At 37.3% G+C, this 17,067-nt stretch overlaps 1 protein-coding gene across 5 annotated transcripts in view; it reads left to right on the top strand.

The window, feature by feature from the left end:
- Cadps2 (calcium dependent secretion activator 2) overlaps positions 1 to 17,067 on the top strand; it is a 540,468-nt gene that overhangs the window by 402,199 nt on the left and 121,202 nt on the right. For 3 of the 5 annotated variants that reach the window (XM_059257429.1, XM_059257428.1, XM_059257426.1), the window contains exons 14-16: positions 5,480 to 5,581; positions 11,534 to 11,597; positions 14,433 to 14,556. In XM_059257429.1, the coding sequence (XP_059113412.1) occupies positions 5,480 to 5,581; positions 11,534 to 11,597; positions 14,433 to 14,556 (290 nt within the window). Of the gene's footprint in view, positions 1 to 5,479; positions 5,582 to 11,533; positions 11,598 to 14,432; positions 14,557 to 16,435; positions 16,457 to 17,067 lie in introns of all 5 variants that reach the window. The other 2 variants (XM_059257427.1, XM_059257430.1) reach the window with 1 other exon arrangement.

Genomic DNA, 17,067 nt, shown 5'->3' with positions numbered 1-17,067 from the left:
TGGAAGAGAGAGGAAATGATAGATAGAAAGATAGTGACAAGGAGAAAGATAGAAACACAGGATAGCTTTGGGAAGGCCTGGATCAATACCCACCAGCCTCATCCTTTATTGAAAAGGCCTTTTTATAATATGCCAGGGGTTGAGGCAAAAGACCTCCCCCCTTGCAAGATCAAAGTACATTGTACAGCCAAGTATAGACCCTTCCAAACATCTGGTAAACAGGCCCCTGGCCAAATCATCCCATTATGCAGTCATTCTGCATAAAGCAAGCTCAGATTCTATGAACCTTGAGTAAGGTCTTGCTAGGAAGCCTCTGTGGGTCTCCACAAACTATCAAAATTACTATATAGCGCTTGTCTTAGTAAGGACTTCTATTGCTGCGACAAAATATCACAACTGAAAAGCAAATTGGAGAGGAAAGGGCTTATTGGGTTTACATTTCAGCATTGCTGTTCATCACTGAAGGAAGTCAGGACAGGAACTCAAACAAGACAGGATCCTGGAGACAGGAGCTGATGCAGAGGCCATTGAGGGGTGCTGTTTACTGGCTTGCTACCCATGGCTTGCTCAGCCTTCTTTCTTATAGAACCCAGGACCAGTAGCACAGGGATGGCACGATTCAACATAGGCTGGGCCCTTCCCCATTGACCACTAAATGAGAAATGCCCTACAGCTGGGTCTCATGGAGGTATTTCTCAACTGAGGCTCCTTCCTCTGACAACTCTAATTTTGTCAAGTTGACATACAAAACCAGCCAGAACAGCCTTCATGAATTATATCAATAGATCTGCTTTTCAAATAAAACACATTTTTTTCTGCGTGTATACAGGTACCAATATACATATAAGTATGTATATATGTAGGTGCATGTGTATATAAGGTAGTTTCTATGAAAACAGAACATGATGTATAACCACATGGGAAATCAGGCTATTAAGCATTAGTGGCAGAAGATTCTAGTGTATGGGTTCTGTCCTTTAATAATCTTTGAAATATAATGAACATAGACACAACTGTATGCATTATTGAGTTGCTTACTGATACAAGAAGGGACTCCCTATCATAAATATTCTTACTTCATCTGTAATTAAGATTTCCAATTCCAGTCCATGTTTTATACTTCGTTTGTGACTGCAGCTTCTTTCACAGAGCACCGTTTTTATGGAAATCTTGTTACTTCAATGACTGCAACCCCTAAAGGAACAAAAATGGGGATATTAAATCTCGATCCATGACAACACATGTTCTTCTCAATAGAATTGCTTTACTGTTTGTCAGCCACAGAGCTAAACCCCAGTTCCACATTCAGGTTCAGGAAATTGTTCATTTATGTTAGAATTGTAAATAACCACATTTTACCAATCGTTTTATCAATGTGAAAGACGTATTAGTACTTGAGAAGAGTTGTCTCCTCGAGATTTAAAGTAGATAAGTTTGAAGCTAACTGAAATGACAACTAAGCACTAGTGATGTTCTGCTAAGTCAAAACAGATCTTCCTCTGTTAGTGTTTTGGGTTTTTTTAACCTAAAGTACTTCAGCTGCAACCCCTGCTCCCGTTTACCTTTTACAAAACTTCTGTCCTTTACACTGCTCTGTGACACATACATTCCAAGGAACTCAAATTCTGCTAATACTAAGGAACGATAAGCATGCACCTGTCGTTAGATGGGCAGCACTGTTTATGTGCTGTCTTACCTCGGACAGCTGTTCTCACTTTCTAAGTGGTACTCCTTTGTTTCATTACTGTGTTTGCATGGAACATCAGCACCATCTCAGCCAGCATGGTAGATACCAGAAATACAGCAAGAAAGAGGCAAAGAATATGTAATTAATTAGTAATTATTTCTTAATACCAGCTGACCTTATGCACAATGGACAGCGATAAAGTACGGAAAGGAGGAACACATGGGCTATGAAAATGGGAAGGTGACTCATCGTGGAGGATGGTGAGACTAGTTAAGAGGCTAGAGTGGTAGGACAACAATGATCATGTTGCAGATCAATATAAAGGCTTTGGCTTGTACACAGTGTCATCATTTACAGTGTCTTGAGCCAAGAAGAAATGTGATCGGTTACATGTTTGAAGACACTCACAGTAATATTTTGCTCGTACTTGACAAAGACAGGGTTGGAAAAGCAAGACTAAGAGGGCTGGCACAATGGCCAAGCAAAGCTGGTCATGGCTAGTCTCATAAAAGCAGTGAGGAAAACAGTGAGGGGATGGTTGAGTTCTAATAAATCTACAATTTTTATCTTAAGAAATTATCTATTAGGGTTACTTGAGAGTTGGCTCAGTGGATAAAAGCACTGGCTGTTCTTCAAGAAGACCCAGGTTTGAATCCTAGTACCCACATGGCAGCTCACAACTGTCTATATCTCCAATTCCAGGGCATCTGATGCCCTCTTCTGGCTTTTGTGAGCACTGAGTACTCATATAGAGCACATCCAGGTAAAACATTCATATGCATAAAAGAAAGTAAGAAATTAAATAAATGAAATGTATATTATTCTAATGCTACTAAAACCCATTCATAAACTGTAACTGGTTTAAGATTTCTCTCAGAGCTTCTGTGAATATATCATTTATGATGTATAAGACAGCAAGATTTTAGGACTTCTGTCATTAAATTACTAAGTAGGTAAGAGGCATTCTTTTTAAACTTCCAGGTTTTAGGTTTTCCACCTTACATAAGTCATGTAGGAAATATCTGGTATAGATAAGAATGTTTAAAATGGTTCCTGCATCATTGCTTCTCATATACAACTCCCAAGGCTGAATAGGATTTTATCTTCTGTTCTTCATTGTCTTTTAAGAAAATAAAAGAAAAAGCAAGTAAGGTATGGGCACTAAGAACACTGGCTTCAGACTGTAGGAGACCCAGCTTCAATTCCAGTCTTCTGCTCCCTCCATTTTTGGAGAAGTCACCTCACCTCCCTGGACCTCATCATCCTTCTCTCATGGAAACTACAGATAAGACTATTAGGAACGTTCTGTTATTCTTCAAGCAGACCACCTACCCAAAGCCTGGTACATAGTTTGAATTCTGCAGTTAATAATTGCAATGTTTCTTTTGACAATAGCAGTGAGTAGAACACTGTTGATGACATAAGAATCACTCACCTTTATTATTGAACCCCCTTAAGCTATTCCCCCAAAGCTTGATCACAGTCAAGTTGCCATTCAACCCTGATAACTAGATTAGAAAGCTACTGCGTATTCCTAATATTCAGTAATTTGCTTATGAAGTGCACTTAAAAAAAAAAAAGGAGTATGGATAAAGCCAAGTTCAAATCATCCAGTGTATTTTACCTGTTTGACTGGTACTTGTTATTAATAAACTTGTCGAACTGACAGTGTTTCGATGTGCCTGGCAGTATTTATCACCTTGATGAATGCTTGATGCAAAGCCTCCTCTGACTCATCTTTCTCACTCTTCATTGCTGGAAATCTTATTTCTGAACTGCCAGGTAGACAGTGCTCTGCCATTGCAGATCATGACCTCGTCAGGCAGTTGAAACAAGAATAGTCACTCAAACCTTATGACGATATAGCATCTGTCAGGGGACCATGCTAATCATCAGAACAGGAAACGCAATGATCTTTTAGCAAATGTTCGTGGCTTGCTGTGAAATCACTTGTTGTAACTAACTGAAATGGATTCTTACTGCTGTCTGTGTAACAACATAACTTAAGGCTAGTTGTATCTGAATGCTCAAATTCTGAGGTTAATGCTTTACATAAAACTGTCAGGAGGTACTGGGGGTATATAACTCGGCTGATAGAGTGTTTACATGACATACACAAAGCTCTGGGTTCAACTCAGAGACCCCCATAAACCATCACAATAGTGCATGCCTGTGCTCCAGCATTTGGGAGGTGGATCAGGAATTCAAAGTCATTTTTTGCTATATAGGTCATTTGAGGCTAGCCTGGGATATATGCAACCCTGTCTTAAAACAAACAAACAAACAAAAAACACTTAAGTCAGGTGATACTTTGTGATCACAAATGTTTACTAATAAAATTGTTTGGACTTTGTGTTCACATTTGCCTAGTAAAAGATGATTTTGTAACAGTATGTGAAAAAAACTATGATTTAGTTAATGCAAAACACCTACATTAAATGGATAACTTACACATTGCCATTTTCTCCCTCATAAAAGTACTTGAAAAACCAGTACCAGTACTTTCTCATTGGTCTTTCCATAGTTAACGTTGAAAATGCATTGTTGTATGACAAATGTATCTGGTGTGTTATTATAAATATAAAAATAAATATTTCTTTGTTTAGAAATTAATTATAATTGCAAGAAATGTTTTCAAAAACTAAATCCCAACAGCATGCAAATTTCTGAAGTAACAAATTATTTATTGTCTATAAGGACAAAGTCCTCATACTTAAATGATGCTTAGATGTGACTAGAAGATCATTATGTCAACAAGGTTAAGGTATAACTTTCAAGTTAATTGCTTTCGTCCTAATTGACTAGTTAACAAGCGTGAAATATATATTCATGAGCACACACACACACAAATGGGAAACATTAAATTAAAACCTTGTTTGCAAAGTAATTCTAACTATTTCTCTTTGCATTTAATAATCTTTGTTTCCACCTATTTTATACATAAGCATTAATATTAATACTTTGGAATAATGAATGCACATCTTTGGAAAAAATAATCAGTTAAAAATAAGCTAACGAGAAAAATGCCTGTTGCCCATTACCAAGTGCCAAAGATGTTCTTAAAGTACATAAGGTTTAAAGTAAATATAAGATGAATGTGTTTTCCCCTCTGTATTAACGTGGATAGTTTAACTTTATGTTCTCAAATTTCACATGGCTATTATACAAGCAGAGATTTAAATTGATAGAGTTTTTTAAAGAATTTCCTAACTATTATTTGTTAAATATCTCTTATCTACTAGTTACATGCTCACATATTTATCCAAACTTTGTTTCTTTAAAAATTTAAATATCTGGCTTCATGTTTTGTTTATTTTTATTTGGAAGAGAAGCAGTTAAGATATTTCCATTTGCATTCAGTCTATTTTTATAGTCATTCCATTCAGGGGATAGTCATTTAATTGGTCAGATGTTTAATTCCACAGGAGAACATTTTCCCTGCCATTTTCAAGGACTAGTTGTTGTTCTCTGTGTGTCTGGAAACGATTCATTGTCATCATTCACCTTGAAGGCTGTCTAAAAGAATAAACCCATTCCATTCATTCTAGGTCAAAAATATAAAGCAAATGGCTTCAAATACTTCTATTAAATTTCTAGTATAAACACAGCTAAGGCTAATGTGCCTTTTCCTTGATTATTTGATTGATTTAGGGATACATTTGTGTGTCTAAAATCTTTCAAGGTAAATAATCTATTAATACAAGTTGCTGATTCTCATTTTCTCTCTCTCTCTTTCTCTCTCTCTCTCTCTCTCTCTCTCTCTCTCTCTCTCTCTCTCTCTCTCTCTCTCAGGCCTGATGGAATTGGAACTGTTTCAGTGGAAGAAAAAGAAAGATTTGAGGAGATAAAAGAGAGACTTTCTTCCCTTTTAGAAAACCAGATAAGCCACTTCAGGTATGTTTTGTATTTGATCCAAGTATCTGTTTTTCCAGTCATGCTCTATCCTTCATCTCCCAGTACATTTTTTGTTAAATCTTCTTGCTACCACTCAAGAATTACCAGTAGGTTCCCATTGCTCGCACTGTATGGTCCAGTCTTCATTCTGTGGTCAGCTTCCCAGATGGTTTTCATACCTTAGCCATCCCTGCTGGAATGTCCATCTGCTCTAACTCATGCTTTTCCTTTGCATTTTCGTCCTTGCATAGTTTTTGTTTTTGTTTTGTTTTGTTTTTTTTCCATCCCAGCTCTAATGATTCTTCTTTCTTTTTTCTATACCACCAGGCAAGGAGATTCTCGCCTTCATGACAGAGGCATTCTCAATTTTCTTATCAAGTCTCAAGTCTTTTAGCAATTTTTTGTGCTTTTCACTTGTCCCTTTATAACATGGTAAAATAAATTTATTGCTTAAGCCATTAGTTATCTCTGTATTCACGACATAAAACGTAGCACCTACTGCTCCTTGTTCAGAAAGATTAGCCACCAATAATAAGAATCATTTGAAAGTGAAAGATACACAGCTTAATACTATTCTTGCCCTGGTTTTATTTAGTCTCAAGGTCAGCCTGTGCAATTTAGTGAGACACTGCCTCAAAAATAATGGGGATGAGCTAGAGAGATGGCTCAGTGGTTAAGAGAGCTTGCTGCTCTTCCAAACGACTTGGATTCAGTTCCTAGCAACCACATTAGGTCATGGCAACTCATTGATAGACCACTTGCTTAGTATAGACAAGTCCCTGAGTTTAATTCCACTATTTGGGGGGATAAGAGAGACATTTCATATAATCAATAATGTGTATAAAAAGTTGCTTAGGCCCCAATAATGCTCTAGATACGGATTTCAAGAACAGATAGAACAAACTAAACAACAAACTTCTTATGAAAGATGGCAGGTTGAAAAGAAAAGTGAGATGATACCTTGGATATATATCTCAGTTTCCTGACAGACATGGAACATAATGGCCAGTGGGTATTATTTCTGAAGTCATAAATCCAAAAGGAGAAGTCTGAGAAGAGAAAATATAACAAGAGAAAACAAACCTGGAAGTTATTGTAGAAGTCAGTCACAGGAACAGTATCTAATAGACATTCAGGGGGAAAGAATCCTAGGCTGGCATTGTAAAATTAGAGAAGCAACATGTTTGACATATACAACCACCAACATGTGTAGGAATTGGTTTAGAGCACCCCCAGAAAGTGAGAGTGAAGAATGATTTATTTATTTACTGCTGAGAAGTACTGAGATCCCCAGCTGTCTTTCCCTACACAGCTCTCCTATATGAGTATCAATCTATATATTAGTTGCCTAGAGAAAGTGAAGGTAACTGGACAGAGGTGGGGGGACAGGAAGCATCAGCCATGGTCAAAAGTTACAATAGGAAGGTATTATAAGCCTCCATTATAAAATTTTAAGGATGACACACCTCTCCAAACTCATGTACTTGACTCCCGCAAAGCTAGCAGGCAGTCAGGCGTGCATGTTGTCTTCTCCTGAGAAAAGTTGTCTTCTCTTCACCAAGAGAAAAGAAAACCCATAGCTGTAGATAATAAAGACTTCCCTAACATCTCAGCAAGAGGCATCTCCGACAAAGATGGTCATCCTTAAGAATTGCCTACATGCACAGTCTTCTTTTCACTTTCTAATGGTGTACTTTCGAAAATGGTCATACATGTAGGTCATCAGACATTTGAGAAAAAGTGTTTAATAGAGAGGAAAGAGCCTAATGCAAGTAAATAACAAAGGGAGGTAGTGATTTGGGAATAGTCAAGATTATATGGGGAAAAGGAAAGTGGAGGAATTTTTTATTGAAGTCTTTAGAGGAGTTCAAAAAGACAGCATCTATCAGTAAAAAATGAATTTGAAAAGTTAAAATAAATCTTCAGAGAACACATAAGAACTCTAGAGATGATATGGAAACGTACACATAAAATTTATAAACACACCATTGAGATTGAGTTTATGAAAACTTCCAGAAGGTACAACTGTTCTCTTAATAGTTTAAGGACCTACAATCAGGTAAAACTGATCCTTAGCTTCACCGCAGAAAGGAATTTAAAGATGGGCCAGTATAAAGCAGAGCTAGAGTTTATTGAAAATAAAATAAAAAGTCAGTCCCAAGAGTGTGGGTGTGGACTTCTTAAAGAAGACTCTCCTGGAATTTCTTAACTGTAGTCATATATATATTTCTGTTGGTTCTCCAGTAAGATCGTAAAGATTGGTAAGAAAAATTTTCTCCTTTTTTTAGTCTCTTTTTTCAATAAAGAAGATTATAGAGTGGCTGTAAAGGTACCATGGTGGGATTATAATTGATAAATTAAAACCATAATCAAAAGGATTATGTAAGAGAATTAAGACATGTCTTTTACTGTAAGTGGGCTTTCAGATAAGATTCATAGGACTGTGTAGTTTAGAGCTAGCGAAGGAAAAATACCACAGAAAGTAAAGTATCAGGTGTGATTTATTCCCATTTTAACATTCTTACTTGAAAATATCTCAAAAAAGAAGAATTATTGTCCCTGCACTAAATGCTAATTGTGTTGGAATTCTTGATTTTTCTCCTGACTTGGCTAGAGGCTTCAACCAGAGCTGAATTAACAGCTCTTTTCCCATGTCCCCATAATTTTTCCTGTTTTTATTCTACCTCAATTAATGTAGTGTGAATACTAAATGATAACTCCAAATGGTAAACTTCACTAAGTAGAAGGGTAAGATGTATGCTGGAAAAAAAGAAAAAGAAAACAGCATTATTTAAGAAGAAAATGCAACTTAAAGCTGCAGTTAGTTCCAGCATGGTGACCAGAGTCTGGAATTCTAACACTAGAGAGGTTGAATCAGGAGAATGACCAGCCAGAAACAAACAACAAAAGCCCTCCAGACCTCTTAGTATATCTACAATACAGAACAGCAAATAAGTACTTTCAGATGCTGTTGGCAAGGCTGGGACAGTACAACCCACTTTGGAAACTCATTTGGTGGGTTCTTATAATTGTAAACACCTGCTGCAGATAGGAACCATTTCATGCCTCAGAATTTTCCCAAGTGAAAGAAAGTAAAGTCCATGTAGACCAAAGAATGAATGGATGTCCATACCAAAATTATTAACAATAAAATGAAAATTAGTCCCATGACCAACCATTAAGGACTAGATAAATGGTGTCCGTATGGAGTTGTATAGCCTGCACCAATGCAAACGGATGAAGTGCCAGGTGAGCACTCAGACACAAAACAGTACAAACTATGTCCTCTTATGGAAGATTCTATACATGTAATCTCATTCCAAAGAGGAAAGTTAATCACTGGTTGCCTGGGGTAGGAGAAAGGTCACTGGTTGCCCATGGTGACAATTAAAAAAAAAAAAAAAAAAAAGGATATGTCACAACTTAAACAAATTTAAAATTTTTATAATTTAAATACATGCAACTTATTCTGTATCACTCCACTAGATAACACTGAGGCTGAGGATAGCTCAGCAGGTGGCACTTCTCTGTCACATGCAATGTCCCCATCACCCAAGATACAAAACTGAGGGATTCTCTTTCATAGCAGGAAGTTGGTAGCAAAATCAGGAAGTAAAAACACAAGTGCACAGTTTGAGGACAGAAAGTCCAAATGTCAAAAGAGTCGGCTAAAGCTTGACCTTTTTATTTTATATTTTCTAAAACACAGAAATTACTTAGAACAAGGCAGAGCAAACATAAAAGACTCAAGGTCCTTATTTCAAAAAGCCTGTTAGAGGAAGTGTGTGCAGTGCACATAGAATGTCAGTTAATATTAATACTGCATTTAAATAAAGAAAGGGGTGGTGCTTAATCATGGGTTGGTGACTCATTTATCTGTGAAACTCATTTACCAAAGTGGGAATGAGGTGGCCTTCAGTTTACTCAGATTAGATATTAAATGTGGTTGAATTTTATTCAATAATGGAATGTTTTCCACTTTGCTTAGCTGTCAAGAGAGGCAAAAACCCAAAATATTTATCCCGAAAGGTGGCAGAGCAAAATGACTCCCTCCTTTTAAAACTTGCATTGTAGAGATTAATTAAGCTTCTGTGTAGTTATTTTCTGTCCGTTACTGATTCAGGATTACTCTGAATGGGCTGAATTATTTACACATTCTGCACAGCCAATGCTAATTCAGAACATACCCATTGGGACCTCAGAGCCCCGAAATGCTGAGTGTAATCTGAGGATCAGTAACATTCCATTCATAAAATGTCTCACCCGCAGGTTAATGGAAATAAACAATAGGAAAGACAACGGTGGATTATGCAAATACGCTGAAAAAGATTAAGCAGGGGAGGGAGGTACAGGGACCAAGTGGTGCTTTATTTAAATGTGGAATTAAGCTTTAGCGTACACAGGATGATTAAAAGCTACTTTGCTAATTTGCTAACGCATAAAAAGCACCACGGCACAGGAAACTCTATTAAAATAAATTGTCTGGAGGTGGAGAACAGGACACAGAGAGGCGAAGTTAAGCAAGTACATATTCTAATGCTAAGGAAACGATAAATACTCTGAAGAAAACACTGGGTGGCTATATCTGGAAAAGGTTCCATTTGCATTTATCTATACTGGAGAAACTTTATGAAACTAACAAATAACTCCCCCCCCCCAAAAAAAAACATTCAAATACATTTCTCTTAAAAGGAAGAAAGAAATATTTCTTTTATTCTTTATTTAAAATTAAGTTTCGTAAACAAATGTTTACTTGAAGCTTAAGTGCTTTCTAGGTAAACCCATTCAAATTACAGTGTGGGGAGAAAAAAAAAGAATTTCATTCCGAGGCCACTAGTTAATTGAGTAGGACATGGAGACCAGTAGACTTCTTTCCAACTCATTAATTTACAGATTTCTAAGGTAAGTGTGGTGGCACCATAAAGACAGCCAGCTGCCCTCAGTCTGGACCCTGGGGAGGGAGCTACAGCCTTAGAGAGGGAGGGATCTGGACTGAATCTGGTTCCACAAAGCCAGTGCCTGCAGCAGGTTGTACCTGCTCGGTGCTCAGTGCTCCTTAAGTGGAGACTGACACGAAATAAAAATACACCTGTTAGCATCCTGTGGCCACTAACTTTAAAAGAAGTCCATTCTCTCCCTGAACAGGCATGTCTGGCCATAGTTTCAAAATATCCCCATTACCTGCCTTCTGGTTGTTGCTTTGCAGTTCATCAGACAAGAAACACTGGGACACTGGCTGTGCACAGGGTTTACATGTGTCTTAGGGAGGTGAAAGAATTAAACACCCATAGCTGTATAGTGTCCCTAAAAGGGGGCATTGAAACTGTGTTGGTCTTAGAGGTTAGGTATACAATGGATGTGTATATGTTCTTCTTCCACATATGAGTTCAGGAAGGTGTGGGAAAAACCATTTCTTCTTATCAAGCGTAAAACAAGAAATTCTTAGGTGTTATACAATAATCTTCCCTCTACAATGACTCTGGAGTTTCTTCTTTAATGTCTGTTCTTTTAGTGCGTGGATCAAGAAGACTTGAGAATCCTTTTCATCATAATTGATACCTTGCTAGCTCAAGACCTTGAAATCATAGACAGCAATTTTTGGGTTTTTTGTTTTGTTTTGTTTTGTTTTGTTTTGTTTTTTGTTTCTTTTTGAGACAGGGTTTCTCTGTGTAACAACCCTGGCTGTCCTTGAACTAGCTCTGTAAACCAAGCTGGCCTTGAACTCAGAGATCTGTCTGCCTCTGCCTCCCAAGTACTGGGATTAAAGGCGTGCGACACCACCACCCAGTGACTTGGTAAAATTTAACAGTTAAAATAACTTCCAAACTGACTCAGTATTTTACCGTCTCTTCAAGGTTCTCCCCTAATGCCAAGTCATCGAAGCTGTAATAATTAAGCTCTTGGGTTAATATTAGATGTTTGATGTTTTTGTTCCTCCTTTTGTTTCTAAAGATACTGTTTTCCTTTTGGACGACCTGAAGGTGCTCTGAAAGCTACACTTTCGTTACTTGAAAGGGTACGTACAAGGGTTTATAGATGCTATTTGTGTTCTCCAGGGCTGTGTTTCAGCTGGTGAACTGAGCAATCTCCATGAGGTGGAGTTTTTGCTGCACACCGAGCACCACATGAACGTTGTACCTTTTCTTACTACTTTCTTATTGTCTCCCCAACTCCTTCCTCCTGTGAAGCCTTTCCACCCCCCTCCTCCCCTGATACTATGCTATCATTTTGATATCTATCTTTCCATCTTTTCCCCCACTTACGATCTCATGAAATGCTTGTTCTTGTTCTTCTTGTTGTTGTTTGTTTGTTTGTTTGCTTGCTTTTAGTTGTTTCTACTTCCCAGGGCATCTATCTCACTCACATTTGCCTTTTATTATCCTCTGGGGGTCATTGGTTTTTCAGCAGTTATAGCCCTCATGCATGTCAGCATTTACTATATAAGATGATGGACATATCATTCCTTTCGGGCTCCACATTTGGTGTGTTATCATCAAAGAATTCACAAATCATAGAAATGCATTTCCCCTACAAAAATAAATAGCAACCAAGGTTTTTACATCCATCTTTAAAAACAATTTTTAAGATATAATGTGTGCTATTTCTGTGACTGTTGAGGAAAGTATTTTTTTTCATTTTTATTAATCTCCAAATGCTGATGAGATGCTGCCAGCTAAGTAATATGATCTTAACAACTCTTCAATATCAGAATTATAAGCAGTTTTGCTTATTTTCTGTAGCTTGTGGTTTTATTATGCTGGTCCTGATTTATTGACTTCATCTTGTCTATTTTTCTGCTAAACTAACTTTAGAAACGATGCTATCTATAAGCACGTCTATTAGAAAGAGGCAGTAGGAATATTGCTCAGAACTTAAGAGATAAACACTAGACTGGGTGATTAAAATGAAATCAAAATTCAGATTATAGGTTGAGTTCATGTTACTCCCTTGTCTTCTATTTTGTGCACTTTGAATGAAGTCACATGAAGATAGGTTTATTGGAATTTTTGTGTTATTAAAAGCTGCATGTAGCCTTGGCTTTTTAAAGTGTTGATTCTGTTCTGTTCATTAAGGCAATTACAAATAAGTCAGTTCTTAAAGTTGCTTTACTTTTTGTAACTGAACAGCATCTTGGGTACTTCACACAACCTCTCTGTGTCCTGGTTTCCATGGCAGAGTCTTGCTTTTCCTCCCAGCAGGGAAGAGGTAGTAATCTAGAGATGCCTTACATTGACGGGTGGCAGTGTGACAGCGACCCTTTCTAGTTACAGTCACTAATCACATCTCTTACTGATTGAAAGAGAAATGCTAAGGGCCATTTCTTCCTTTTTTTTTTTTTAAAATCTCTCTATTTACTAGCAACTTACAAAAATAAAATAAAATCTGTAAGTGAATTTTTAACACCTAGGAGCCCCACATGAAGTATTCAGGCTCCTAGAGAATATGAAATACTACTCAAACCCTAGCCTCACCTCTGGGGTAAACATATACATTCTAATTTCTAGTTATTCTTTCTACTATTTGAAGTTTCTCAGCATGGGAACCCTAAGTAAAATTCATAAGCTTGTATATGGAACAGCATCATATTGATGGTAAATTTTGGCAAAGATCTCATTAAATATAATAGTTCAAATTTGATGCCTATACATATTTTACAATGCACAGAAGGGTTTTTTTTTTTTTTAGACTACAAAGATCTACTGTGTGTTTCTGAAGTACCAAATTTATGTCCTAATTGAATTCGATAACAAAAGAAATGTTAAATGATCAAGTTAGCTGTTTTCAAGAAAGAAAATCTTGCCTAAATACACTTGAAAATACTGGCAGTAGTTATTGATGCTTGCATGCTAGAATAAATTCAAGAGTGTACAAACATTGGTGCAAGAGAATAAAATAATACAGTTTTTAATGGATGTTTTCGGTCTCCTTTAGTATTTATTTCAATGTAAGTGACTAATAGAATACTTACCACACTTAAAAAGCACTTTATATTACCATTATGTGTCGTCATTTGAATATAAACAAAGCATGACAATTACATTCAATACATGAAGAAATCATCTAACAATAACTAACAACTTCCAAGAGGAGTTGTAATGAAAGGTATGATTGCCTCATTAGAAAGTGTTTAAAATTACCTTTTGAATGGTTTTTATATAACTGTATTTACTCCTTGCTAATAATAAAACATGTTAAGGAAAAAGATCCAAGAACACATTTTAGAAACATTTAAAATGACCTGTGTCTTCTTTTTGTCCCAAGCTGAAGAAAGTGTCCCTGTGCCTTAGCATTTGACCTCCCATAAAGCATTCATTCCACTAAGGCAAAGAAGTTTCTTTTGTCTTTGTATAGTTCACCACATCATGTTCAGCCGAACATGACGATTAAAGTTTAATTAGTGATTTTTACAGAGCTCCAAAATTACGCCCCTTCATAATGAAATGTTTCTTACGATTTTTCACATATATTCAGAAGAGCTGGGGCTTTTTCCATTAGGACTATACAAGACAAACTTTGTTTATCACTTGTGCCAAGGACTGTAATCCTGATCTGAAACAGCTGCTGTAATGGTGTCCTGGATCCCTGGAGGAAAAGTGACAGTCACACTGAATCCTGGTGACCTGGCCCATGGGAGGTTTTGATGGGCTTAGGCAGGAGGAACCAATACTGAAGGATTAGTTCCCAGTTGTGAAGTGCCGACTCATTACTTCCCACAAGTTACTGAGGACCCCTCCCCCTGCCCGGGAACACTCAAGTCTGGGGCAGTTTGTGTCATTTGTTTTGAGAATTCATTTTATGCCGAGTCTCTCCTCTCTTCTTCGCCCACCCCACTTCTCTCTTCTCTCTGTAGGTCTTAATGAAAGACATTGCCACTCCTATCCCCGCAGAGGAGGTGAAGAAAGTGGTCAGAAAATGTCTGGAGAAAGCTGCCTTGATCAATTACACTAGGCTCACAGAGTATGCCAAAATTGAAGGTCAGTGCCCTGAGCAATTGTCGAAGTGGCTGCGAGAGCCAACAATGCCTATTAACTGAATTTTCTCTGAGAAGTCCTTTCCCTCCCCGAACAATCCTGTGCCGTGGCAAAGGGAAATGTCTCATTAAAATCTCAGCTGGCGAACTGAAGCGCTTTTTCCTATTCATTGCTTTAATATGCCTCCTGGGACTCGGCTTGAATGAAAGACCCAGGATCCGCGCTAAAGTTGTCCTTTGTTCTTATTTTGAGTTTTCAAGAAACCAAAAGGTGTTTTCGTGGGTTGTATTTTTTGACATTGCTGTAAGTATGTCTAACATTTAAACTATGGGCTGTGGATTCTTTCCTGATTGGTGTCAGTGTAGCCTTATGTAATTTTATTTTCTGATCTGCACTGCTGCTCAGAAGAGGAAGAAACTTGTGGATTGTGGTGAGGGCTGACATACGCTGGTAGAACTTCCTGCCGCTTCTAATTGCTTGCTCTATATTGCTGTATTTCAAAGACTAGACCTCTTGAGAGGACTGTGCATTTGTCTCTCTTTCTTCAGGTTTTATTCATTAAGAACACTGATATTTTAAATGTTTAGAGATAAATAGATGGGAAGTTGTGGCAGAGTCACGAGATCAGATTTTATTTTCCAGTCCTTTGACAGATGATTTTAAAGTATTGAAGAAGATTTTAAATTATTTGTTCAAATTATCACAAAACTGACTTATGTCATACGTGTATCATTACCGGAGAGACAGGAAAAGTTTGTGTCTTGCTAAATGTTTATGTCTTAAAATATGAACGTAGTCATCCCATAGATTAAAGTTTGGTAACTTTTAATATTTCAAAATTCTACTTAGTGAATGATCGATTTATGAGCTAATTGGTATTAGAATGATTTTTATCAATTTTCAGTCAATAAGAAAGATAAATGTTGTTCTGTCTTTCCTTTTTTCTCCAAATCTAGACAAGCTCACTAACAAGCATGTGATAACCAACCTCCTGAGTGATTAACAAAAAAGCCATCTCATCACCATAGCAACCAATATTATATCACGAGAGTAACAACATGAAACCTCCTTAGTTACCAGCTTACCATCATTAATTACGATATCATGTTGTGTTGAAGCAAACGCAGCGAACACTGGGTCATTTGAAGGAAGTGGAAGTTGAACACTTGGGTTTTCACTTTTGAATACTGGTTTATGTAGTTTTTATGTCTGGGACTTTGGGTGTTCTGAACGTGATTGGAAGAACTGATACACAAACTGACATTAAAATCTTTCAACTATCTCAGAGGAAAGGTGTGGGGGAACCTTTAACCATTGTGGTATCATTTTGTACAAATCTGTTTCCGATTTAAAAATGGCTGAGGGAAGCTTTTCTTCCTGCCCTCTTCTGGAAATAGTCTTACAGCTATGCAAGAATGCTGAGAGGACCGTAGATGGCATTTCTCTGAGTTGCGCAGTAGTTTATGGTTTTAGAATCCATTGTAAAGGAAACCGAAGGTCTTTTATTTGTGCATAGAGAAGCCTGTCCTCAGACCAAATGGAGAGGAAGCAGGGACCCTCCCACTGCCTCCTTTCCTGGAGTCATCTTGAGTTTAATGTGACGATATTCTAGAAAATGGATCCCAGCAATCCACTCAAGGACTGCCAAGCTGTCTTACTTCAAAAATACAAAATGCTTGCTCATTCACTGAGGAAAACTTGCATGTTCTTTCAATTTCTACTTCTACTTTTCCTATTTTTATTTTCATTTTTTTAAAGTTTTTTTTTTTTTTCTTTTTTATGTTCAGGCCAGATCAAGAACATTTAAAATGATTTGGAAGTAGGAAGACAGGCTAGTTTTCTTTGCTTGCTTAGCCCTAAATTCTCTTTTCTTATGTTTTAGGGCCTGCAGAAAAGGAAACAGGTAATGTTTCTGCATGCACATGCTACTATTTCTAATGTCACCACATATATATTCATTATTATTACAACCAGGTTGGGAAAAAAAGAGGGGAGGCTATGTCCTCATAGCACTTTCTAAGTGTGCAAAACAGCACTGCTAACCAGAGGTCACTCTGATACATGGTATGTCTGCATGGTTTACTGATCTTATCATATGAAACTCTACGCAGCTGATGCTTTCCTGCTTCACCTACCTTGAGACCATTCTCCTACTCTCTATCTTTCCCAGAATTACAGACCACTCAGTGGTGTCATGTAATATTTGTCTTACTGTACCTGATTTGTTTTGTTAACACAGTGCCCTTCTCGTACATGTAGATCACAAAGAGTAAGGGTGAGATATCCTTTTGTCTGCATACACCGAATTTGCTGAAAGCCTTTGTCTGTCAGTAGACACTGTTTTCATGACTTGGTTATTGTACATAATGTTGCAGTGAGATGGAAGTACAGATATCTGAAGATTTTTATTTCTGTTCTTTTGGATGAATAACAGACCCTATGTTAGTTCTGTTTTGTTTTGTTTTTTTTTTTTCATGCTCCTCCATATTGCTTTCCATGGTGTGTGTACCAATT

The sequence above is a fragment of the Peromyscus eremicus genome, chromosome 3 (genome assembly GCF_949786415.1).
Source record: "Peromyscus eremicus chromosome 3, PerEre_H2_v1, whole genome shotgun sequence".
Classification (NCBI taxonomy): Eukaryota; Metazoa; Chordata; class Mammalia; order Rodentia; family Cricetidae; genus Peromyscus; species Peromyscus eremicus.
This window is presented reverse-complemented; position numbering and strand designations above follow the sequence as displayed.